The following is a 25,450-nucleotide window of genomic DNA, read 5'->3' on the forward strand; positions in this document are numbered from 1 at the left end:
TTCATCGATATGTTTTGTCAGCATTATATTTTTCAAGTCAATTTATTTATTTCAAAAAATTTGGGTTGCTTCAGATGTGCTATAAAATCAAAAATCACATTTTAAGTGAAATATAACATGATGACGTGACTTATCAATAACATTTAAATACCATTTCAATCACATTCAGATTATGTATCACTGTTTGAATAAGCATTGGATCAAAACAAAATGACCAAATAGCATGAAAAGTTATGAAAGACTATTTCAAATACAGTTGTATTACTTATGGATAAATTAGATTTTCTGGCAGCACAGCTCTTTAGAGTTGAAAAAATACCAATGCAAATGTTGTAGCTACTATAAAATAGGTGTACATATATTAGTTTTTTTGTTTTGATTTTTACTCAGATCATTGGACTATGCACTTAGGCTTCAAGAAACAAATGGAAATATGTTTTGTTTTCAAGGCCTAGCTTACATTGAACAATAAGCATCCATAAACTTAACCTTGCGGAACACCAAAAGTTGAATTTGGTGTTCTGCAAGGTTCAGTGCTTGGATCCTTACTATTCTCTCCATATATGCCATCCCTTTGAAATAACCCGTAAACAATGAATGCTATTTCATTGCTATGCAGATGAAAGACAAATCTACTTGTCAATACAATCAGAGGATACATTAAAGACAAAGTATTTTCAGCACAGGCTACAGCCAGTGATTTGATTGGGCTTTAGGTATACAGTTTTATCTTTTATGATGCCCTCTGAAATGCTATATATTTGATAGCAATGGTGCTTGGCCCTCTTAATTGATGCTTTTAGGTATTTTCTCATTTTCACAGATAGAATAAATGTTGTATACCATGTCATATCATATATTATACAATGTAAGTTATATTTCAGAATGAAGAGGAGGTATGTGATGATCAAGTAAGACAAATACTGTACCTAGTGTTTTTGCATTTATTTGAACAATTGACAATCAGATGATTTAGCATATGTCGGTGATACGCCTCATGCTCATGAACCTCATGCCCTTGGCCCCCATGCCCATATCCTTGAAGCTCCTGTACTCTCCAGGCCTCATGTACATCATCCTGCCTCTGAAGTGGGGCTGCTCAAACATCAGCCAGTGGCCATCCATAACCTGGGCAGACTGGCAGTCAGACATGCGGTAACGATCCTGGATGGAGTCACAGTCATCCATCAGCTCCATGCTCTGACCTCCAAAGTTCTCCTTCTCGTAGATCTTCATTTTATAGGATCCTTTGTGCTGTTGGTGGAGAATTTTTTAAAATGTTTATTAATTCCTAAGTATGACAGTTTTAGAAGCCTACTTTGTAATTTCAAGGAAGAAATGCTATTTATTACCATGGGGATCATACGACTGGACCTGATGCAGTCGCTCTGGCTCATGCCCATCAGGCGCTGGTTGTCGGGGTACTCTCCTCTTCTGACCAGCATTTGGTGTCCCATGAAGTTGGGGCGCTCGTAGACCATAAAGCAGCCGTTCTCAACCCTGCAGGAGTTGCACCTGCTCAGGTAGGAGGACATGTCGGGGCAGTCCTGGCTGGTCTCATAGGAACGACCCTGGAAGTTCTTGTCCTCGTAGAAGGTGATCTGTAGAAAGGTTTTTAGAATGCTATACAACACCTACGCAGAATTAAGGTGCAGACACACATCAAAAGCAGTCATTTAGTTAGAATGATATGAACATTTAATTAAATGCCACCTACCCTGCCCATGGTCATGGTGGCTGTTGGTTGTTTAAACTTGATTGTAAATACTTGTGCCACCCTTGCCCTTTTATACTTTGTTAGATGCCCACAGCATATGTAACCACATTGTGTTCAATTCCTGAGTCATCACCATGTAATCTACTGTAAACTAAAGCAGGTTCAATATGATTGGTTTTAGTAGTGTTTGCATAATATTTTAAAGAGTTATTATACCGTAGTAAACTAAACATGTAAATGTCTTGCCTATGTCTTTGATGATCATGGAACGTTAACTATAATTCCTAACTCTAAACAATTCGTACATCACCTAGAAGTAGAGATGGAGGTTGGCACACTGCCAACTGTGCCAACTGAGCAAAGCAAAAAGCCGCTTCACTGGGACACCGAGTATTGGTCTGCCCCTATTTTTGCTACGTTGCAGGAAATAACTCTGTGATACCTGGGGTTGCAATCTCATGACACCTGTTGCTAAAGTTTTCCATTTTTGGCCACAGAAAGTGCACGCAATTGTGATTATAACTTCATTGTTGGTACTAAATTGAACACTTCACACTTAAAATGTACCAAAAGAAAAAACAAATTAAAAAGGATTGCAGTCATTCCTATTTGTACTTGTTTTGATTAAGGATCCCAATTACTTCCTGCCAAGGCAGCAACTACTCTTCCTGGGGTCCATTACTTCCTGCCAAGGCAGCAACTACTCTTCCTGGGGTCCATTACTTCCTGCCAAGGCAGCAACTACTCTTCCTGGGGTCCATTACTTCCTGCCAAGGCAGCAACTACTCTTCCTGGGGTCCATTACTTCCTGCCAAGGCAGCAACTACTCTTCCTGGGGTCCATTACTTCCTGCCAAGGCAGCAACTACTCTTCCTGGGGTCCATTACTTCCTAAAGTACAATATACCCTAGTCTAAGCTAAATCACTTGGAGTCAATAGTAATGTGTTGAATGCAAGCATTATGTAATATATTTTTTTAAATGATTCAGTTCAAGAGACAGAGTTATTGTATTTCCTCAAATACCATCAACATAAGCAGGGTTGGGAAGACTTTGTGAACGGATTTAATGAAGATCGCTTGGTATCCCATCCTCCCCAAGTGCCATTATTGGCACCAAAGGAATTACAAATATTTCCATTTGATTCTATTTTGTTTTGTGCTTTTCTGACTTATTTTAAGCAAAATACAATGAAGTTCCCGAGGTTTGATATGACTATTTTTACACAAAATTATTGAAAAACATAAGAATTAGATGAAACATTACAACAAAGTAGGTTGAAGAAAAGAATTATATATATATATATAAAAATAACACTTAAACACCTATTCAATCTTTAAATGATTTCTGGTACCATCCCCAGGGTCCATATACTTCCCCTTCACTCCCCCTTGAAGAATGTGTTTGTTTCATATGATTTGCGTATTGATGTGTATATAGATGTGTAATTGATGTGTATATAGATATGTATATAGATATGTATTTTTATATTTTACTACGCAAGTCAGTTAAGAACAAATTCGGCCTAGGAACAGTGGGCTAACTGCCTGTTCAGGGGCAGAACGACAGATTATGTACCTTTTCAGCTCGGGATTTGAACTTGCAACCTTTCGGTTACTAGTCCAATGCTCTAACCACTAGGCTACCCTGCCACCCCAGTGCAATTGATGTGTGTATAGAGGTGTATAGTGTAATTGATGTGTGTATAGATATGTATAATGTAATTTATGTGTATATAGATATATATAGTGTAATTGATGTTTATAGAAGTGATGGGCAGGTCGTCACTGTAAATAAGAATTTGTTCTTAATTGACTAACCTGTATAAATAAAGGTAAAAACAAAAAAAAGACAGAACAGTCAATACATTCGCTGCCCCCATGCACCTGTTCCCCATAGCAGCGGGTTTCAGTTGGCACTGCCCCAGATGCACACAATCTGGAATAATAACCATTTACAGACTGATTTAACAAACTTTACAGCACGCTATGCTGTGTTGCTGAGTTAGGCATTAAAAACAATGGACCATAGATCATTTAGCAATCAAGTTGAGTATAAAAGTGACAGGGGAGGATGAGTGAGCAAAGTACCAGTGTTGTCAGTGATAGGAGACGTCATGGGCAAGGTAGGATAACTATATATATTGTGGACTTCCATGGGTAGGTCAAAGACGCTGACACAAACAATTCAATGCGTTATTAAGTAAAAATCATGTAAATTCCAAAATACAGAAATGTGAGTGAACACACCTAGATCGAGTTCACATTTATGTATGTGATCATATTTTAATAACTTTATAAAAAAAACAACTTCCTAGATCATCTTCTACGAGGACAAGAACTTCCAGGGTAGTTCCTATGAGGCCAGCAATGATTGCCCTGAGCTGACCTCCCACCTGAGCAGGTGCAACTCCTGCAGGGTTGAGAATGGCTGCTTTATGGTCTACGAGCACCCCAACTTCATGGGACACCAGATGCTGGTCAGAAGAGGAGAGTACCCCGACAACCAGCGGCTGATGGGCATGAGCCAGAGTGACTGCATCAGGTCCAGTCGTATGATCCCCATGGTAAGAAGAACTAACGTGTCATGGTTCAATTCAGTGTGTTGTTTATTTCATTTACCACACATGGATAAGAAATTCCAATCAAATTCTCCAAAACAGCACAAAGGAAACTTCAGGATGAGGATCTACGAGAAGGAGAACTTCGGAGGTCAGATGCATGAGATGATGGACGACTGTGACTCCATCCAGGGGCGTTACGGTATGTCAGACTGCCAGTCCTGCAACGTGATGGACGGCCACTGGCTGATGTACGAGCAGCCCCACTTCAGAGGCAGAATGATCTACCTGAGGCCTGGAGAATACAGGAGCCTGAGGGATATGGGCTTGGGCCCCGTGGACATGAGAATCGGCTCCATCAGACATATCATAGACTCCTGTTAAACCCCCATCAAACTCCACCTAATCCTAATAAATATATGCTTTTATCTGTTGTAAGACTTTTGCTCTTTTACTCCCTTCACAACACGTGTTCAGTATTGTACTTGTCAAATAGTGTAGTCTTCATGTAGGAGCCTTACATCAATAGATACTGCATTAAGAGTTCCCTTTCATCCAGATCTCGCATACTTGAGATGTACAATTCAAATGTATTTTTTAAAGGATTGTACTCTAGGTTTGAGAGATGTTCTGGTTAGGGTTCCATCCCGAGAATAAATCCATTTTTCTCCCAGGTAACCCGGTATTTCCCGCCAAAACCAGAAATGTAATTCTAAAGCTTTATAAAGCATTATAAATCATATAAATGTCTAGATTTGATTAGAGCTTTAATCAGCATGAACATTAAAATCTGATGCTATCTGAACCTGATGTGCCATATATTAAATACATTATTATCAGCCCTACTAACAACATTTAATGAGCCCAAGCCCAAAGAAGCCCAAATGATTGTGCCGTTATCCAATACATATGTGATATAGGCACATTACGCACGACAGAAAAACATAAAAGCCAATAGATGTAGCAAGCTATATATGTTCTCTTGGGTAAATAAATTAAACAAGCTTCAGTAGGCTAAACTTTTTGAGTATCAACTGTATTACTGTACTGTATTATACTGTATTTTATGGACTGGAATTATACACATCATTCAAACAATGATAAAGAATAAGAGAAAATGCAATACTGGTGCAGCACATGTTACCTATGAAGGTACAAGTATTGGCTAGCGAATTTGATTTTAATTCTGAAATACTGCATAATAGGGCTTATTTGTAAAATTAGCAGGCTGACGCATATAATACAGTTGAAGTCGGAAGTTTACATACACCTTAGCCAACTACATTTAAACTCGGTTTTTCACAATTCCTGACATTTAATCCTAGGAAAAATTCCCTGTCTTAGGTCAGTTAAGATCACCACTTATTTTAAGAATGTGAAATGTCAGAATAATAGTAGAGAGAATGATTTATTTCAGCTTGTATTTCTTTCATCGCATTCCCAGTGGGTCAGAAGTTTACATACATTCAATTAGTGTTTACATACATTCAATTAGTATTTGGTAGCATTGCCTTTAAATTGTTTAACCTGGGTCAAACGTTTCAGGTAGCCTTCCACAAGCTTCCCACAATAAGTGGGGTGAATTTTGGCCCATTCATCCTGACAGAGCTGGTGTAACTGAGTCAGGTTTGTAGGTCTCCTTGCTCACACACACTTTTTCAGTTCTGCCAACAAACGTTCTATGGGATTGAGGTCAGGGCTTTGTGATTGCCACTTCAATACCTTGACTTTGTTGTCCTTAAGCCATTTTGCCACAACTTTGGAAGTATGCTTGGGGTCATTGTCCATTTGGAAGACCCATTTTCAGCCAAGCTTTAACTGATGTCTTGAGATGTTGCTTCAATATATCCACCAAATTCTCCTCACTTATTATGCCATCTATTTTGTGAAGTGCACCAGTCCTTCCTGCAGCAAAGCACCCCCACAACATGATGCTGCCACTCCCGGGCTTCACGGATGGGATGGTGTTTTTCGGCTTGCAAGCCTCCCCCTTTTACCTCCAGATATAACAATGGTCATTATGGCCAAACAGTTCTATTTTTGTTTCATCAAACTAGAGGACATTTCTCCAAAAAGTACAATCTTTGTCCCCACGTGCAGTTGCAAACCACAGTCTTTTTTGTACTTTTGTACCTGTTTCCAGCATCTTCACAAGGTCCTTTGCTGTTGTTCTGGGATTGATTCACACTTTTCGCGCCACAGTACGTTCATCTCAAGGAGACAGAACGCGTCTCCTTCCTGAGCGGTATGACGGCTGCGGGGTCCCATGGTGTTTATACTTGCGTACTATTGTTTGTACAGATGAACGTGGTACCTTCAGGCATTTGGAAATTACTCCCAAGGATGAACCAGACTTGTGGAGGTCTACAATTTCTTTTGGCTGATTTCTTTTGATTTTCCTGTGATGTCAAGCAAAGAGGCACTGAGTTTGAAGGTAGTCCTTGAAATACATCCACAGGTACCCCTCCAATTGACTCAAATTATGTCAATTAGCCTATCAGAAGCTTCTAAAGCCATGGCATCATTTTCTGAAATTTTCCAAGCTGTTTAAAGGCACAGTCAACTTAGTGTATGTAAACTTCAGACCCACTGGAATTGTGATACAGTGAATTATAAGTGAAATAATCTGTCTGTGAACAATTGTTGGAAAATGACTTGTGTCATGCACAAAGTAGATGTCCTAACCGACTTGCCAAAACTATAGTTTGTTAACAAGAAATGTGTGAGTGGTTGAAAAACGAGTTTTGATGACTTCAACCTAAGTGTATGTAAACTTCCAACTTCAACTGTACCTTTCACAATATTTCCCCGAATGTTATTAGCCTCCTCTTTCTCTCTCTGTTGTTGCTTCATTCCTTTCTCGCTTTCAACAGTTAATTGAAATATGTTTCATTGTCCTTATCTTCATCATTCAAATGACGTCCTTGAATAATACAGGACTAGAATTAGATGCAGAAGGCTTTCACTTCTCTTCATGAAGATTGAATGGTTACGGGTCTGAATAAATAACTGCTATATCCGTGAGTTCTATTGGCTGCTGTATTTAACATTCAGCAAAAAAATAGGTTGCGTCCCTGTTCAAATTCTTTATTGATATCAGAAATGCAAGACAAAAATTATGTCTAGCAAGCTATTCTAGTCTAGCTTTTCCGTGAAAGAGAGCTCAGCCGTGCACTGATTTAAAGCAATGAAAGATATTCCAGTTATAGGCTGTTCTAAAACTCTGCAGCTGCAATAAAACATAAAACATCTTTATAATTCAAAAACAAGGTGAATGCCAGATGGAGATGGGTAAATTAGACAAGTATAAGGTCTTTATATTACTATAGCATAGGCTATGCTGCAGCAAATGTAGGCCTACATGTCACAACAACAACAAAAAGTTACCGAGATGATAGGTCTACACATGCATACATAGTGAACTGCACTCCATACTGAGATGGCCTGTCTGTTCCCACCCTGAGCGTTGATGATTCATGCAGAGGCGTTAGAGAAGACAGATTTAGACATGTAATTTAACTGTTTCATTTCACGCCATGCTGTTCATATAAATAATGTATTATAATTGACTGGTTTCAGTTATTTATCCCGGGAAAAGGACTGGTTTTGGGCAGTAAATCCTTGTAAATCCCATAACCAGACAATTGAAACATGGATTGCAGTCAAGAACTGCAATGCTGCTGGGATTTTCATGCTCAACACTTTCCCATGTGTATCAAGAATGCTTTACCACCCAAAGGACATCCAGCCAACTTGACACAACTGTGGGAAGCATCGGATTCAACATGGGCCAGCATCCCTGTGGAACACTTTCGACCCCTTGTAGAGTCCATGTAACAACGAATTGAGGCTGTTCTGAGGGAAAAAGGGAGTGCAACTCAATGTTAGGAAGGTGTTCCTAATGTTTTGTTTCCTCAGTATATGTTTAAGTATTACAAAAGAGAAGTCAACATGTGGATACAGTATATGGGAAGTTGGACAACAGGTTACTGAAACACCAGACATGTTTTTGTTTGACTCGGTGAGTGTCATATTTTTGTTAACTAACTTTTAAACTAACCCTAACCTTATCCAGTCACTAGCATGCCTGAACAACCCTGACCTTAAACTGGAGCTAGAATACTAACAGTTATCCCGCTTCCCAAATGTTCACATGATGACATTTGAGAGTGAAAATAAGAGATTTGACTTTATTGGAGATAAACATTAGTATGTAATCCAAGACAGTTAGACTGTGTATGGAATGGACATGTTGCTGTTGTAATGCGATCGCGAATAAGGGAGTCTGACAACGTTACTGCTGGTGTAAATGTCCAATGTTTACTTCACCATTAGCATTTCATACGTGGTGCATCTTGTGTCACACTTAATGATGTCCCCATACACCCCACTTATAGTGTACTAGTTCTGGTGTAACCCCCGCCCATCTTTATCCCCCTTCTTTTAATTTGAAACAACAACAATGTTCAATGTATCTCACAGGCCATTGTTCAACACCCATCTGTCTTCTTGTTTTGGAATGAACATAGTGGCCATACTTGGGATTGGGCTAGGGTTAGGCCAGAATAATGACAGTGTTAAGTATTTAATAACATATTTCTGAGGAATATGTTTCAGAATGTATTCTACAATAATGAATAAAGACAGACACGAATGTCAAGTTCAATCGCCATATTGCTATAATACCTGATGTAACAACCATATGTTTTTACATACATAGAGTCAATAATATACACTATATGTATAATACGTTGTCATGAATGTTTAGAATCTTCTGTTTTACTCTTTATATGTTGAACACAATATGGACACCGATGCACCTGCGACAGAAACGCATACAGAGACAGATAATAACCCTTTGAGTCCACACTGAGCAGTAGGCCCTGTGCTGTGTTGTTGAGTCAGGACTTTACACAATGAGAGGCCACAGATTCTTTGGGTGTTGGACAGGTATAAAAGTTAGGGCTAACACAGACAGGAATTCAGTGCAGTCACAGTGCAGTCCTGAAGAACAAACGTCATCATGATGGGCAAGGTATGAACCGGAGCATAATTTTCCCTCTGTTTCGTCTATCTATATGTGATAGACTGTTTGACATCTACAACAATTTCATAATGTCAGACATAGTTTCGGGGTAAATGTAGTTCAAGTTCAATGTTGATTTAGTTCATTATCTATTGTAGCTTCTCTCTTCATGACAGTATTACTCACAGACCCTATGTCATCCCCAGATCATCTTCTACGAGGACAAGAACTTCCAGGGTCGTTCCTATGAGACCAGCTCCGACTGCCCTGAGTTGACCTCCCACCTGAGCAGGTGCCACTCCTGCAGGGTTGAGAGCGGCAACTTCATGGTGTACGATCGCCCCAACTTCATGGGAAACCAGTACTTCATGAGGAGGGGAGAGTACTCTGACTACCAGAGTATGATGGGAATGAGGGAATGCATCAGGTCCTGTCGCATGATCCCCATGGTAGGTTGAACTATGGTAAATCTATTCTTGAAAATAAAGTATGTTTTGATGGTGGTATTCTCATACAAAATGATTTTGTTAATTTCACTGATCAATAAAGTAACTATGATGTTCTTTCCTCCTAACAGCACCGTGGAAACTTCAGGATGAGGATCTACGAGAGGGAGAACTTCGGAGGTCAGATGCACGAGATGATGGACGACTGTGACTCCATCCAGGAGCGTTACCGTATGTCAGACTGCCAGTCCTGCAACGTGATGGACGGCCACTGGCTGATGTACGAGCAGCCCCACTTCAGAGGCAGGCAGATGTACATGAGGCCTGGAGAGTACAGGAGCTTCAGGGATATGGGCATGGGAATGGGAGGCATGGGCAGCATGAGTGGCATGAGGTTCATGAGCATGAGGCGTATCATGGACAACATGTCTATGTAAATGCTCCAATGTTTAATGAAAAATGTATTTCTGTTTGGTCTCTGTGGGACGATTCACGAAAGGTTAAAAAAATAAAAAATAAAACCAAAATCTGAGTTTGAGTGATTTGTTATCAGTGACATGGTATATTTACTTTAATTTAAATACCACATAAAATGTTTTTAAAAATCATAACTATCTACTACATACTAATACAAAATATATTGTTATACAAAAAAGCAAGAAATAAAATACATACAAAGAATAAGAAAATAATATAAAGAGTGAAAAAGGAGCATTTTTGTGCTTTTGAAAAGGAACATTTTTCTTAAAAATACTTATTCGAGCGACTGAGACCTACATTTACAGAATTGTTTTTGCTGAATTTGATTTACTTCAACATAATTACATCTCTAACAATTGGTGTATAATTTAAAACATAAATTAATTTTACAAGCTAGCTAGTTTCATCACCATAAAATAGTTGCTTGCAATACTTTTATCAAAATAGTTTGTGAATTGTGACGTAGAAGTCCGTCACTGGCCGCGGGCAGCATTTGGTTCTTTAACGCGCGCACACATTCATCACTCCTCCCTGCTCCGTTATAAGATAAGTTAATAATGTGGGTCGACACACAAATTAACTTCTGTCTTAGTACATACATTTCACACTTGTCAGTGTTCATATTTAAGATAAGCAATATTTATTATACTTATCTATGTTGTGGATGAGCGCATTGTTTGTTTGCTTGTTTGTTTGTTTGTTTGTTCTGTTCCTCTCAATCTCTCTCTGTGGCTTCCGGGTATACTGGATAAGGACCCGAGCAAAGGGAATTGGGCTGATTTTGTAGTGCCTGTCCCAAATGGCTCATTAATTTAAATGTGTATATTGAAAGACACTGTCAGTAGTGATGTAATTTTGTAAATGTTATGTTGTGATATTGTTTATTAAACATGTTGCAATGTATATACTTTAGTATGTTTGTTTAGTTAAATGGAAAATGTAGGTTTGTATAGGTAAATGCTTAATTAATTCATTAGTGTTAATTGTTCTGAAGGGAGGGGCTAGCCCTACAAAAGGAGCCTCTGGAGAGGCATTTTGGATTGAGCTGTGGATGGGGTAGCATTGTTTGGTTTTTTAAAAAGAAATGTATTTTTATTTATTTTTATAGCTGGCCCATAAGGTATATGTGAATGGTATTGAAGGTCAATAAATTATTTTTTATAAATAAAATTAAAAAAGGTATATGTTTGACGGCAGTACTGTTGTTTTTGTTCCGGAATCACTTTGTAAATAAACACCCTCGCGCAGAAGAACTTTTGCGTCTCAGCCATCTTTTTATTTTGATAGAGGTTAGGTTTTCCAGTATAGCCTTCTGGCCGACTCTACGTGACATGAATAAATGGATTGTCGAGTACTATAGGAAGGCACAAGGACTACCTTAAAGGTGCAATATGCAGAAATCGCATGCAATTTCCTGGTTGCAAAAATTCTAATAGTTTGCCTAATTTCAGTGTTTTTGACAGTGTTGAAAATCATTATTCAATCTAAACCGCGGTGAAATATATTTTCTATATCCAAAATAATTGGATTTTCAGCTGTTTGAATGCTGGTGTACATGGTGTACACAAAAACGAAACTTAAGAATGGGGAGCATAGAAATAGCACATATAGAACAGATCTACCGCTTCTTAGACTTGCTTTCAATCAAAATTAAAGATCTATAAGTCACAAAAATTGCAGTTATTGCTCTTGCTAAGAAGCTATGTTTGTTTCTTTTTGACAATTTTAATTGAAAACAATCACTTGAAGTTACTTAATTGTTACCTAGAAATGATTTGATATTGAGATAAAAATGGCTGCATTGGACCTTTAATGAAGGCAAATAATTAGACATGTAATATGTCCTGAAGATTTTAACAGTTGCCTTATTTTGTTCAGAACATCAGTCACCAACCATTTGCATGTTTTGTGTTAAACTCTCAGCGGGTACACCAGCAGTGGTGAAATTGGGAGGGGGTACGTGGAAGTGGGAGTTCATAAAGTGAAAATCTCTGTTATTAGTTGTTACTGGCTGACAAGATGTCAAACAATCTTACCATAAAAATATTAACCGTTTCAACTTTAAAAGATTAGTTACCAGACTTAAATAAAATGTTATGTTGTCTATTATTCATTTTTTTCCAATCTCAACTTGATTTCCTGATTTGACATAACTTTTGATAGCATTTCAACAACGCAGGGTATTACGTTTCTATATTTCAAAGTTCCCCTGCTGCCTTTATGTTAAGAAAAGTTGTTCAAATAGCCGATGCAAAGAAAAACGTTAAGTTGCCAACAACGGAGCAGTTATGTACAGTAGCTTCAACTTCAACCAAATATACCATTATTAATCCTCAAATCAGACAATACATACAATTTTCCAACACCATCAAGTGCATAAATCTTCACCACTTTACAGTGCATTTGGAAAGTAATTCAGAAACCTTGACTTCTTCCACATTTTGTTACGTTAGAGCCTTATTCTAAAATTGAATAAATTGTTTTTCCCCTCATCAATCTACACACAATACCCCATAATGACATCACAATACCCCATAATGACATCACAATACCCCATAATGACATCACAATACCCCATAATGACATCACAATACCCCATAATGACAAAGCAAAAACTGTTTAAAGCAAAAACTGTTTTTTTATTTTTGCAAAATTATTTTAAAAAAGAATAAACTGAAATATCACATTTACATAGGGTGCATCTTTGGTTTAAGAAGTGGGGGGGCCATATTATATATACATACAGAAATTGCTCTTTGCTAAGAAGCAATTTTCGTTTCATTTTGACCATTTTAATTGAAAACAATCACAGTAAGGTACTTAATTGTTACCCAGAAATGATTTGATATTGAGATAGAAATGGCTGCATTGGGCCTCCTTAAGAGTCTATTGACGCACCCGAGAGTAACATAATTTTAAAAATCCCCATCAAAATCCATCAGTTTTAATCCTCAGCATTTTCCTATGTCGGCCTTCTGCATCTATGGTGGAAGGTGGCCGAGCTACAGCGATGTTAGTCAGACCATGGGACTTCCCTAAAATCGGTCTTCTCACGAAACGTCTGCAGCATCAGAAAAAGAGAAGACTCTCACGAACACGATGGTGTTCTCCGTTTTGCTCTACGACCCCCACAAGTGTCACGGAACTCGTCTGAAGGTAACCCAAACAAATGAATGGAGGTAGTTTGGTGCCAACAAAAATAAAGGGTGAAATACGTATGTGTATAAAAAAATAACATGCATATTTCCTGAGCTTTCTTATCTCTTAGATATAGGACAACCACTTCAAAAACGTGTTCCTTATCATTTATTTTTTTACTATTTTTTTCTATTCATGAATGTGTTATTCAATGCGCTTCTATGCACTATAGTAGTAAAGGCCAAATGTGTACCTAAAGGGGTCCTAAAATTCTAAATCAAATAGCTAAATGATCCATCCAGTTTAAAACAATTCCATATGTAATCTTAGTAAAATCCCTCCCAACGGCTTAGACTTTTAGAGGTTGAAGCAAATATAGTATAATGATTAGGCAATAACAAAAACCAAAGGCCAGAATAAAACATTCTAAAGCAGGGTTTCCAAGACTACAGAATATGTTACAGTGTTCTACGAGGGCTTAATCCTAATTTAACGCCTTAGCTTCGACTTTTACAAAAGTCATACACTGAATTGGAGTTTTGAGTAATAGATTGAGGTATGCAAGAAGAATTCAAGTTATCATTCTGCCCCAGGAAATGATGTATAGTGGTCCTGTGTGGCTCATTTGGTAGGAGCATGTCCATAGCAACGTCAGGGTTGTGGGTTCAACTGCTCCTGGGGTCACCCATGTGAAAATGCATTCTTTCACTGATGAAAGTCGCTTTGGACAGAAGTGTCTGCTGAATAGCAAATACCATGTTATAATTCATATGAACACTGCAGTGATACATATGGGGAATTCAAGCTATATTACACCTCAAATACAGAGAAAATGAGGCAGTGAACTATAGGGGAGATTATAGGTCAACTTTTATGGTTGAATGAGGGAAATATATAATTAATACATTTATAATCAGTTATAAATGTTCTGGAAATTTCATTTTCATTAAGAGTGACTATTTAAAGACACTGTAATATGTATCTATTAATATCATATCCATCAAACTATGTGATTGTTATCTATTTTCTTAACTCATTTGTTTGCATCTATACACAGTAGTTAACTGGCATGTGAAACCAAAATGAAAGCTGTTGGTATAGATTTATGGATTATGTCACGGCTATAGCATTAAAAATGAACTCAAGCAAAAGAACACTTTTACTGAACATGTTTCACTAAATACCTGGTGTGTTTTGAAATGTGTAAAACAGACTATTGTATACTGCTTTGAAAAGCTCAGTTGTATTGACTTCTAAATGGAAAAACCCATTCTAAAGTCTTCTAGGGACCCAGTCACATGGAAATGTAGGGAAAGCACTTCAGCACTCTACAGGCCTCTATACTGTGTTGCTGGGTCAGGGGTTTACACAATGGGACACACAGATTCTTTGGGTTAGGTCAGGTATAAAAGTAAGTGTTAAAACAGGCAGGACACCAGTGAAGCAGCAGCACAGCTCAAAGAAACAACCGCAACCATGATGGGCAAGGTAGGCAGAGTGTTTCATCCTATCATTTTAAATTGTACATTTAATGCTTGACTAATGGCTGGTTAAGGAAATCATAATTGCAATAGCTTTCAAAATATTTATTTGCTAATAATATTTCCATGTATTTTATTGTTGTGTTTTCAGATCATCTTCTACGAGGACAAGAACTTCCAGGGTCGTTCCTATGAGACCAGCCAGGACTGCCCCGACATGTCCTCCTACCTGAGCAGGTGCCACTCCTGCAGGGTTGAGAGCGGCAACTTCATGGTGTACGATCGCCCCAACTACATGGGAAACCAGTACTTCATGAGGAGGGGAGAGTACTCTGACTACCAGAGTATGATGGGAATGAATGACTGCATCAGGTCCAGCCGCATGATCCCCATGGTTGGTTGAAAATATGTTGTCTTAAAATAGAATAATCTTGTTATTGAAAATAAAACTCTCCTATTACACAAGTTTAACATATAATTTCTCTGATCAATGAAACCTGTTTTTTCCTCCTAACAGCACCGTGGAAACTTCAGGATGAGGATCTACGAGAGGGAGAACTTCGGAGGTCAGATGCACGAGATGAGCGAGGACTGTGACTCCATCCAGGAGCGTTACCGTATGTCAGACTGCCAGTCCTGCAACGTGATGGACGGCCACTGGCTGATGTACGAGCAGCCCCACTTCAGAGGCAGGCAGATGTACATGAGGCCTGGAGAGTACAGGAGCTTCAGGGATATGGGCATGGGAATGGGAGGCATGGGCAGCATGAGTGGCATGAGGTTCATGAGCATGAGGCGTATCATGGACAACATGTCTATGTAAATGCCTCAAATGTTGTATGAACATTGTTGATTAAATTGTTTTCAAATTTTAGAACTGCTAAATTGTCTTCTTTTGTGATTATTACATTCAGAGCACTCCATGTTTAAGCCTTTCACTATGTCACTCCCTACATCTTTAACATTTCAAAGTTTATGTGTACTGTAGACATGAATGTGTACAATAGATGAATGCTGGATGTAAAATAATATCCAGTGATATCTCAGATCTTTACATGCTATTTTGCGATGCACAATTTTAAGGATTTTCAAAGAAACTTTCAAAATCAAAATAACAGACTCATCTAAAACAATGATTATAGGGTGAGAGGAACATTAGCCACAATTCATTTACATTTGTTTACAAAATCGTATATCTATGAAATCAGTCAAGGTGTTATTACACATATCGCAAACAAGTATAAAAGTTGTAAGTACTATGTATCAATGTGTCGCTACAGTGCCTAGTGAAAGTCTACACATCCCTTGCAAAGCCTTATAATGTAATCCAAAAATATAATTATATTAGATGTTTGTCCTACTGAAGTACACAACCTACTCCACATGTTCAAAGTAATACAAAAATTATAGAATATTTTCCAAATGAATTCCAAATGAATTGTTGTATTTTATTTTGTATTAGGAACATTTTCTATAGTTTTTCTTTCATTTTGAAAAAGAGAAGGTTGTGTAGATCGGTAGGAAAAATATCAAATGCATGTATTTAGCTACACATTTAGGTACACATTTAGGTGCAGTAGGTACAGTACACATTAGGTACACATGTATGTACAGTACACATTTAGGTGCACATTTAGGTACAATACACATTTACAGTAGGTACAGTACACATTAGGTACACATGTATGTACAGTACACATTAGGTCCACATGTAGGTACAATACACAGTTAGGTTCACATTTAGGTACACATTTAGGTACAATACACATTTGGGTACACACTTAGGTACAGTACACATTTAGGTACACAATTAGGTACAGTACACAATTAGGTACAGTACACATTTAGGTACACAATTAGGTACAGTACACATTTAGGTACACACTTAGGTACAGTACACATTTAGGTACACAATTAGGTACAGTACACAATTAGGTACAGTACACAATTAGGTACAGTACACATTTAGGTACACAATTAGGTACAGTACACATTTAGGTACACACTTAGGTACAGTACACATTTAGGTACACAATTAGGTACAGTACACATTTAGGTACACAATTAGGTACAGTACACATTTAGGTACACACTTAGGTACAGTACACATTTAGGTACACACTTAGGTACAGTACACATTTAGGTACACAATTAGGTACAGTACACATTTAGGTACACAATTAGGTACAGTACACATTTAGGTACACAATTAGGTACAGTACACAATTAGGTACAGTACACAATTAGGTACACATTAGGGTACAGTACATTTAGGTACACAATTAGGTACAGTACACATGTAGGTACACAATTAGGTACAGTACACATTTAGGTACACAATTAGGTACAGTACACATTTAGGTTTAGGTACAGTACACATTTAGGTACAGTAGGTACATTTAGGTACAGTACACATTTAGGTACACAATTAGGTACAATACACATTTGGGTACACACTTAGGTACAGTACACATTTAGGTACACAATTAGGTACAGTACACAATTAGGTACAGTACACATTTAGGTACACAATTAGGTACAGTACACATTTAGATACACACTTAGGTACAGTACACATTTAGGTACACAATTAGGTACAGTACACAATTAGGTACAGTACACAATTAGGTACAGTACACATTTAGGTACAGTACACATTTAGGTACACAATTAGGTACAGTACACATTTAGGTACACACTTAGGTACAGTACACATTTAGGTACACAATTAGGTACAGTACACATTTAGGTACACAATTAGGTACAGTACACATTTAGGTACACAATTAGGTACAGTACACAATTAGGTACAGTACACATTTAGGTACACAATTAGGTACAGTACACATTTAGGTACACAATTAGGTACAGTACACATTTAGGTACACACTTAGGTACAGTACACATTTAGGTACACACTTAGGTACAGTACACATTTAGGTACACAATTAGGTACAGTACACATTTAGGTACACAATTAGGTACAGTACACATTTAGGTACACAATTAGGTACAGTACACAATTAGGTACAGTACACAATTAGGTACAGTACACATTTAGGTACACAATTAGGTACAGTACACATTTAGGTACACAATTAGGTACAGTACACATTTAGGTACACAATTAGGTACAGTACACATTTAGGTACACAATTAGGTACAGTACATTTAGTACACATTAGGTACAGTACACATTTAGGTACACAATTAGGTACAGTACACATTTAGGTACACACTTAGGTACAGTACACATTTAGGTACACACTTAGGTACAGTACACATTTAGGTACACAATTAGGTACAGTACACATTTAGGTACACAATTAGGTACAGTACACATTTAGGTACACATTTAGGTACACTTCTATTTTTATTTTATTTATTTCACCTTTATTTAACCAGATAGGCTAGTTGAGAACAAGTTCTCATTTACAACTGCGACCTGGCCAAGAAAAAGCAAAGCAGTGCAACACAAACAACAACACAGAGTTACACATGGAATAAACAAACATACAGTCAATAATACAATAGAAAAAGTATATATATAGTGTGTGCAAATGAGGTAGGATAACGGCAGTAAGGCAATAAATAGGCCAGAGTGGCGAAATAATTACAATATAGCAATTAAACACTGGAATGGTAGATGTGCAGAAGATGAGTGTACAAGTAGAGGTACTGGGGTGCAAAGGAGCAAGATAACAGTATGGGGATGACGTAGTTGGATGGGCTAATTACAGGTGGGCTATGTACAGGTGCAGTGATCTGTTAGCTGCTCTGACAGCTGGTGCTTAAAGCTAGTGAGGGAGATATTAGTCTCCAGCTTCAGAGATTTTTGCAGTTCGTTCCAGTCATTGGCAGCAGGGAACTGGAAGGAAAGGCAGCTGAAGGAGGAATTTTGATTTGGGGGTGACCAGTGAAGTATACTTGCTGGAGCGCGTGCTATGGGTGGGTGCTGCTATGGTGACCAGGGAGATAAGGCAGGGCTTTACCTAGCAGAGACTTGTAGATGACCTGGAGCCAGTGGGTTTGGCGACGAATATGAAGCGAGGGCCAGCCAACGAGAGCATACAGGTCGCAGTGGTGGGAAGTATATGGGACTTTGGTGACAAAACGGATGGCACTGTGATAGACTGCATCGAATTTGTTGAGTAGAGTGTTGGAGGCTATTTTGTAAATGACATTGCCGAAGTCAAGGATCGGTAGGATGGTAGGATGGTATGTTTGGGAGCATGAGTGAAGGATGCTTTGTTGCCAAATAGGAAGCCGATTCTAGATTTAATTTTGGATTGGAGATGCTTAATCTGAGTCTGGAAGGAGAGTTTACAGTCTAACCAGACACCTAGGTATTTGTAGTCAGAACCGTCCAGAGTAGTGATGCTGGACGGGAGGGCAGGTGTGGGCAGCGATCGGTTGAAAAGCATGCATTCAGTTTTACTTGCATTTAAGAGCAGTTGGAGGCCACGGAAGGAGTGTTGTATGGCATTGAAGCTCGTCTGGAGGTTAGTTAACAGAGTGTCCAAAGAAGGGCCAGAAGTATGCAGAATGGTGTCGTCTGCGTAGAGGTGGAACAGAGAGTCACCAGCAGCAAGAGCAACATCATTGATGTATACAGAGAAGAGAGTCGGCCCGAGGATTGAACCATGTGGCACCAGAGGTAGGCACACACTGGGAGACTGCCAGAGGTCCGGACAACAGGCCCTCTGATTTGACACACTGACCTGTCTGAGAAGTAGTTGGTGAACCAGGCGAGGCACTCATTTGAGAAACCAAGGCTGTTGAGTCTGCCGATAAGAATGTGGTGATTGACAGCGTCGAAAGCCTCGGCCAGGTTGATGAATACAGCTGCACATTATTGTCTCTTATCGATGGCGATTATGATATCGTTTAGGATCTTGAGCGTGGCTGAGGTGCACCCATGACCAGCTCGGAAACCAGATTGCATAGCGGAGAAGGTACGTTGGGATTCGAAATGGTCGGTGATCTGTTTGTTAACTTGGCTTTCGAAGACCTTAGAAAGGCATGGTAGGATAGATATAGGTCTGTAGCAGTTTGGGTCTAGAGTGTCTCCTCATTGAAGAGGGGGATGACCGCGGCAGCTTTCCAATCTTTGGGGATCTCAGACATTACGATAGAGAGGTTGAACAGGCTAGTAATAGGGGTTGCAACAATTTCAGCGGTTAATTTTAAAAAGAGAGGGTCCAGATTGTCTAGCCCGGCTGATTTGTAGGGTCCAGATTTTGCAACTCTTTCAGAACATCAGCTATCTGAATTTGGGTGAAGGAGAAATAGGGGAGGCTTGGGCAAGTTGCTGTAGGTAAACATTTATGTAAAGCACAAATTTAGGTACAGTACACTACATATTTAGGTACAAATGTAGGTACTGTACACAGTAAGGTACATATGTAGGTACACATTTAGGTACACATTGTTACATAGTACTTATTTTCTTCTACTTTTATACTTACTTTTGTAGATATTAGATAAGGAAACAAATGCTAATTAATTGTGGCTCACATTCCCCTCACCCTATATTTATTGTTTTCGATAACTGTTACCTTGATTTTGAAAGTTTGTTTATTTGAAAATCCTTAAAATTGTGCACTGCAAAATAGCATGGCAGGATCGAGTAATATGTTCGAAATTAAAGATCTGAGATATCACTGGATATTATTTTACATCTAGCCTACAGTACATTAGGCTCCCAAGTGGCGCAGCGGTTTAAGGCAATGCATCTCAATGCTTGAGGTGTCACTGCAGACACTCCGGTTCGATTCCAGGCTGCATTACATCCGGACGTGATTGTGAGTCCCATAGGGTGGCGCACAATTGGTTTGGCAGGTGTAGGCCGTCATTGTAAATAAGAATTTGTTCTTAACTGACTTGCCTAATTAAATAAAGTTTTTTTTTTTTTTAATCTACTGTACAGAATCATATCTACACAGAAACTTTGAAATGTTAAAGATGTGGGGAGTGAAATAGTGAAACGCTCAAATATGAAGTGCTCTGACTAAAAGCATCACAAACAGAAGACAATTTAGCAGTTCTAAAATTGGAACAAATTTAATCAACAATTTTCATACATTGGAGCATTTACATAGACATGTTGTCCATGATACGCCTCATGCTCATGAACCTCATGCCACTCGTGCCGCCCATGCCTCCCATTCCCATGCCCATATCCCTGAAGCTCCTGTACTCTCCAGGCCTCATGTACATCTGCCTGCCTCTGAAGTGGGGCTGCTCGTACATCAGCCAGTGGCCGTCCATCACGTTGCAGGACTGGCAGTCTGACATACGGTAACGCTCCTGGATGGAGTCACAGTCGTCCATCATCTCGTGCATCTGACCTCCGAAGTTCTCCCTCTCGTAGATCCTCATCCTGAAGTTTCCACGGTGCTGTTAGGAGGAAAGAACAGGTTTCCTTGTTCAGATAAATTATTTATAAACGTGTGTGATATGAGAGATTTCTATTCAATGACAAGATTATTCTAGTTTAAGATTAAATATCTCAACCTACCATGGGGATCATGCGGCAGGACCTGAAACCATCGCCCATTCCCATCATACTCTGGTAGTCAGAGTACTCTCCCCTCTTCATGAAGTACTGGTTTCCCATGTAGTTGGGGCGCTCGTACATCATGAAGCATCCACTCTGGACCCTGCAAGATTGGCACCTGCTCATGTAGGAGGAAATGTCGGGGCAGTCGGAGCTGCACTCATAAGAGCGGCCCTGGAAGTTTCTGTCCTCGTAGAAGGTGGCCTGAAAATAAAATAGAATCATTTCTTGAAATTAAACAATTGTACAAAACAAACATTTTAGATACATTTGCGATTCTATTCAGTCACAATGGTAACCAGGTTATCGGGATAAGTACAACTATCATGTTGTAGTTTAGGGTGCTAGAGCATTACAGCCCTTTTGTTGAACAATCTATGAAAATGAAAGAATAAGTTTAAAAAATAAACTTCCCCGTGCTTACCCTGCCCATGTTCATGCTGGTGTTGGACATGTTTGCTCACTGTACTGCTGGTTGCTGCTCCTGAACTGACTTCCTACCAGGTTTAACCCTTTCTTTTATACCTGACCAAACCTAAAGAATCCCTAGCTCCATTGTTCAAACCCCTGACCCAGCACCATGCTATAGAGGCCTATTGAGGCCACTGAGGTGACGTCCACATTTCCAGGGACTGGATCCCTCACTGTCTTTAGAAAGGCTGCTTCTCAATTGGCTGTTTCTCAAACAAAGTAACATAAAGACTTTTGAGAGTAGCTAGTAACAGCCTTGAAATGGAAGGTTCTCCATACATTGAGCATTACTTAAAAAAAAAAAGATTGCACACAATTTAAGACATTTAAAAGAAATCACACATATTGACTTAAATGGGAAATCTACAGTTGAAACAATAACAAAGCACACCCCACCTCTGTTTTGGTAAAAAGCTGAAAGATGTGGCTGGAGAAATGTAATCACTCTCAGATTCATAGACAGAGCTCTGGATTTAAGAACTGACTATCCAATATATGATCATTACGGCTTTAAACATGTTTGGAGGCTATACAGCATTTGTTCACATGTATAATATTTACAAGCATTGGATTCAAACAAGCTCATATTGTGGATTCTGATGGGGTACAACAGTTAAACTAAGGTCATGATGCATTTATAAGTTATATTCTTCAAGAATCAATATATATTTTGTTCAAAGTGGCTTAACGTAGACCGACATTCCTACTCATTGAAATGACGTGGAAACAACATTGATTCAACCAGTGTGTGCCTAGTAGGTAACCAGTGTGTGCCTAGTGGGTAACCAGTGTGTGCCTAGTGGGTAACCAGTGTGTGCCTAGTGGGTAACCAGTGTGTGCCTAGTGGGTAACCAGTGTGTGCCTAGTGGGTAACCAGTGTGTGCCTAGTGGGTAACCAGTGTGTGCCTAGTGGGTAACCAGTGTGTGCCTAGTGGGTAACCAGTGTGTGCCTAGTGGGTAACCAGTGTGTGCCTAGTGGGTAACCAGTGTGTGCCTAGTAGGTAACCAGTGTGTGCCTAGTAGGTAACCAGTGTGTGCCTAGTGGGTAACCAGTGTGTGCCTAGTGGTTAACCAGTGTGTGCCTAGTGGGTAACCAGTGTGTGCCTAGTGGGTAACCAGTGTGTGCCTAGTGGGTAACCAGTGTGTGCCTAGTGGGTACCCAGTGTGTGCCTAGTGGGTAACCAGTGTGTGCCTAGTGGGTAACCAGTGTGTGCCTAGTGGGTAACCAGTGTGTGCCTAGTGGGTAACCAGTGTGTGCCTAGTGGGTAACCAGTGTGTGCCTAGTGGGTAACCAGTGTGTGCCTAGTAGGTAACCAGTGTGTGCCTAGTGGGTAACCAGTGTGTGCCTAGTAGGTAACCAGTGTGTGCCTAGTAGGTAACCAGTGTGTGCCTAGTAGGTAACCAGTGTGTGCCTAGTGGGTAACCAGTGTGTTCCTAGTGGGTAACCAGTGTGTGCCTAGTGGGTAACCAGTGTGTTCCTAGTGGGTAACCAGTGTGTGCCTAGTGGGTAACCAGTGAATACATCATTAAAAGTGAGTTGTTACTTAACTATCCTTTATAGTTGATAACTGTGATACTAAATACATTTGTATAAAACTTACAATTGTATTATGTATTTCTAAATCAAATACATCAGTAATGTATTAATTTGTTAATTAAATAGATTGAATGTTAATTAAATAGATTTAAAATACCCAATGCAGCCGTTTTTGTCTCAATATCAAATCATTTCTGGGTAACAATTAAGTACTTTACTGTGAAGCATGGTGGTGGCAGCATCATGCTGTTGGGATGCTATCCTGCGGCAGGGACTGGGAGACCAGTCAGTATCGAGGTGAAGATTTATTTATTTATTTTTATTTTACCTTTATTTAACCAGGTAGGCAAGTTGAGAACAAGTTCTCATTTACAATTGCGACCTGGCCAAGATAAAGCAAAGCAGTTCGACAGATACAACGACACAGAGTTACACATGGAGTAAAACAAACATACAGTCAATAATACAATATAAACAAGTCTATATACAATGTGAGCAAATGAGGTGAGAAGGGAGGTAAAGGCAAAAAAGGCCATGGTGGCAAAGTAAATACAATATAGCAAGTAAAACACTGGAATGGTAGTTTTGCAATGGAAGAATGTGCAAAGTAGAAATAAAAATAATGGGGTGCAAAGGAGCAACATAAATAAATAAATTAAAATTAAATACAGTTGGGAAAGAGGTAGTTGTTTGGGCTAAATTATAGGTGGGCTATGTACAGGTGCGGTAATCTGTGAGCTGCTCTGACAGTTGGTGCTTAAAGCTAGTGAGGGAGATAAGTGTTTCCAGTTTCAGAGATTTTTGTAGTTCGTTCCAGTCATTGGCAGCAGAGAACTGGAAGGAGAGGCGGCCAAAGAAATAATTGGTTTTGCGGGTGACTAGAGAGATATACCTGCTGGAGCGTGTGCTACAGGTGGGAGATGCTATGGTGACCAGCGAGCTGAGATAAGGGGGACTTTACCTAGCAGGGTCTTGTAGATGACATGGAGCCAGTGGGTTTGGCGACGAGTATGAAGCGAGGGCCAGCCAACGAGAGCGTACAGGTCGCAATGGTGGGTAGTATATGGGGCTTTGGTGACAAAACGGATTGCACTGTGATAGACTGCATCCAATTTGTTGAGTAGGGTATTGGAGGCTATTTTGTAAATGACATCGCCAAAGTCGAGGATCGGTAGGATGGTCAGTTTTACAAGGGTATGTTTGGCAGCATGAGTGAAGGATGCTTTGTTGCGAAATAGGAAGCCAATTCTAGATTTAACTTTGGATTGGAGATGTTTGATATGGGTCTGGAAGGAGAGTTTACAGTCTAACCAGACACCTAAGTATTTGTAGTTGTCCACGTATTCTAAGTCAGAGCCATCCAGAGTAGTGATGTTGGACAAGCGGGTAGGTGCAGGTAGCGATCGGTTGAAGAGCATGCATTTAGTTTTACTTGTATTTAAGAGCAATTGGAGGCCACGGAAGGAGAGTTGTATGGCATTGAAGCTTGCCTGGAGGGTTGTTAACACAGTGTCCAAAGAAGGGCCGGAAGTATACAGAATGGTGTCGTCTGCGTAGAGGTGGATCAGAGACTCACCAGCAGCAAGAGCGACCTCATTGATGTATACAGAGAAGAGAGTCGGTCCAAGAATTGAACCCTGTGGCCCCCCATAGAGACTGCCAGAGGTCCGGACAGCAGACCCTCCGATTTGACACACTGAACTCTATCAGAGAAGTAGTAGATGAATGGAGCAAAGTATAGCAAGATCCTTGATGAAAACCTGCTCCAGAGTGCTCAGGACCTCAAACTGTGGCAAAGGTTCACCTTCCAACAAGACAACGACCCTGAGCTCACAAACAAGACAATGCAGGAGTGGCTTCGCGACAAGTCTCTGAATGTCCTTGAGTGATCCACCCAAAGCCCTGACTTGAACCCGATTGAAAATCTCTGGAGAGACCTGAAACTAGCTCTGCTGCAACACTCCCCATCCAACCTGACAGAGCTGGAGAGGATCTTCAGAGAAGAGGTGTGCCAAGAAGACTTGAGACTTTAATCA

At 39.5% G+C, this 25,450-nt stretch overlaps 5 protein-coding genes across 5 annotated transcripts; 3 read left to right on the top strand and 2 right to left on the bottom strand.

Moving 5' to 3' along the window:
* Nucleotides 1-930: 930 nt before the first annotated feature.
* On the bottom strand, nucleotides 931-1,819 carry LOC112225604 (gamma-crystallin M3-like). The gene is made up of 3 exons (XM_024389703.2): nucleotides 1,718-1,819; nucleotides 1,353-1,601; nucleotides 931-1,254 (listed from the first exon to the last, which is right to left on the bottom strand). Exons 1-3 carry the CDS (start codon nucleotides 1,730-1,732, stop codon nucleotides 973-975), a joined length of 546 nt encoding a protein of 181 aa, XP_024245471.1. The 5' UTR covers nucleotides 1,733-1,819; the 3' UTR covers nucleotides 931-972.
* A 1,964-nt stretch (nucleotides 1,820-3,783) lies between these two features.
* Nucleotides 3,784-4,709, top strand: LOC112225606 (gamma-crystallin M3-like). The gene is made up of 3 exons (XM_024389704.2): nucleotides 3,784-3,841; nucleotides 4,034-4,282; nucleotides 4,379-4,709. The coding sequence occupies exons 1-3, from the start codon at nucleotides 3,833-3,835 to the stop codon at nucleotides 4,658-4,660; spliced, it is 540 nt and encodes a 179-aa protein (XP_024245472.1). The 5' UTR covers nucleotides 3,784-3,832; the 3' UTR covers nucleotides 4,661-4,709.
* A 4,494-nt stretch (nucleotides 4,710-9,203) lies between these two features.
* Nucleotides 9,204-10,275, top strand: LOC112225603 (gamma-crystallin M3-like). Its single transcript, XM_024389700.2, has 3 exons — nucleotides 9,204-9,311; nucleotides 9,509-9,751; nucleotides 9,880-10,275. The coding sequence occupies exons 1-3, from the start codon at nucleotides 9,300-9,302 to the stop codon at nucleotides 10,183-10,185; spliced, it is 561 nt and encodes a 186-aa protein (XP_024245468.2). The 5' UTR covers nucleotides 9,204-9,299; the 3' UTR covers nucleotides 10,186-10,275.
* A 4,492-nt stretch (nucleotides 10,276-14,767) lies between these two features.
* On the top strand, nucleotides 14,768-15,721 carry LOC112224956 (gamma-crystallin M3-like). Its single transcript, XM_024388545.2, has 3 exons — nucleotides 14,768-14,854; nucleotides 14,999-15,241; nucleotides 15,365-15,721. The coding sequence occupies exons 1-3, from the start codon at nucleotides 14,843-14,845 to the stop codon at nucleotides 15,668-15,670; spliced, it is 561 nt and encodes a 186-aa protein (XP_024244313.1). The 5' UTR covers nucleotides 14,768-14,842; the 3' UTR covers nucleotides 15,671-15,721.
* A 5,162-nt stretch (nucleotides 15,722-20,883) lies between these two features.
* LOC112224957 (gamma-crystallin M3-like) lies at nucleotides 20,884-21,936 on the bottom strand. Its single transcript, XM_024388546.1, has 3 exons — nucleotides 21,831-21,936; nucleotides 21,368-21,610; nucleotides 20,884-21,246 (listed from the first exon to the last, which is right to left on the bottom strand). The coding sequence occupies exons 1-3, from the start codon at nucleotides 21,858-21,860 to the stop codon at nucleotides 20,941-20,943; spliced, it is 579 nt and encodes a 192-aa protein (XP_024244314.1). The 5' UTR covers nucleotides 21,861-21,936; the 3' UTR covers nucleotides 20,884-20,940.
* Between the last annotated feature and the right edge of the window lie 3,514 nt (nucleotides 21,937-25,450).

Source organism: Oncorhynchus tshawytscha, linkage group LG26, assembly GCF_018296145.1.
Source record: "Oncorhynchus tshawytscha isolate Ot180627B linkage group LG26, Otsh_v2.0, whole genome shotgun sequence".
NCBI classification, from domain to species: Eukaryota; Metazoa; Chordata; class Actinopteri; order Salmoniformes; family Salmonidae; genus Oncorhynchus; species Oncorhynchus tshawytscha.

Excerpts from the sequence above, each read along its gene's own strand:
- LOC112225604 (XM_024389703.2), bottom strand. Across the intron at positions 1,255-1,352 it reads CCAGTCGTATGATCCCCATG|CACAAAGGATCCTATAAAAT; the intron begins GTAATAAATAGC and ends CTCCACCAACAG.
- LOC112225606 (XM_024389704.2), top strand. Across the intron at positions 4,283-4,378 it reads CCAGTCGTATGATCCCCATG|CACAAAGGAAACTTCAGGAT; the intron begins GTAAGAAGAACT and ends TCTCCAAAACAG.
- LOC112225603 (XM_024389700.2), top strand. Across the intron at positions 9,752-9,879 it reads CCTGTCGCATGATCCCCATG|CACCGTGGAAACTTCAGGAT; the intron begins GTAGGTTGAACT and ends TCCTCCTAACAG.
- LOC112224956 (XM_024388545.2), top strand. Across the intron at positions 15,242-15,364 it reads CCAGCCGCATGATCCCCATG|CACCGTGGAAACTTCAGGAT; the intron begins GTTGGTTGAAAA and ends TCCTCCTAACAG.
- LOC112224957 (XM_024388546.1), bottom strand. The coding sequence starts at position 21,860 with ATGTCCAACACCAGCATGAACATGGGCAGG. Across the intron at positions 21,611-21,830 it reads CCAGCATGAACATGGGCAGG|GCCACCTTCTACGAGGACAG; the intron begins GTAAGCACGGGG and ends TTTTATTTTCAG. Across the intron at positions 21,247-21,367 it reads CCTGCCGCATGATCCCCATG|CACCGTGGAAACTTCAGGAT; the intron begins GTAGGTTGAGAT and ends TCCTCCTAACAG.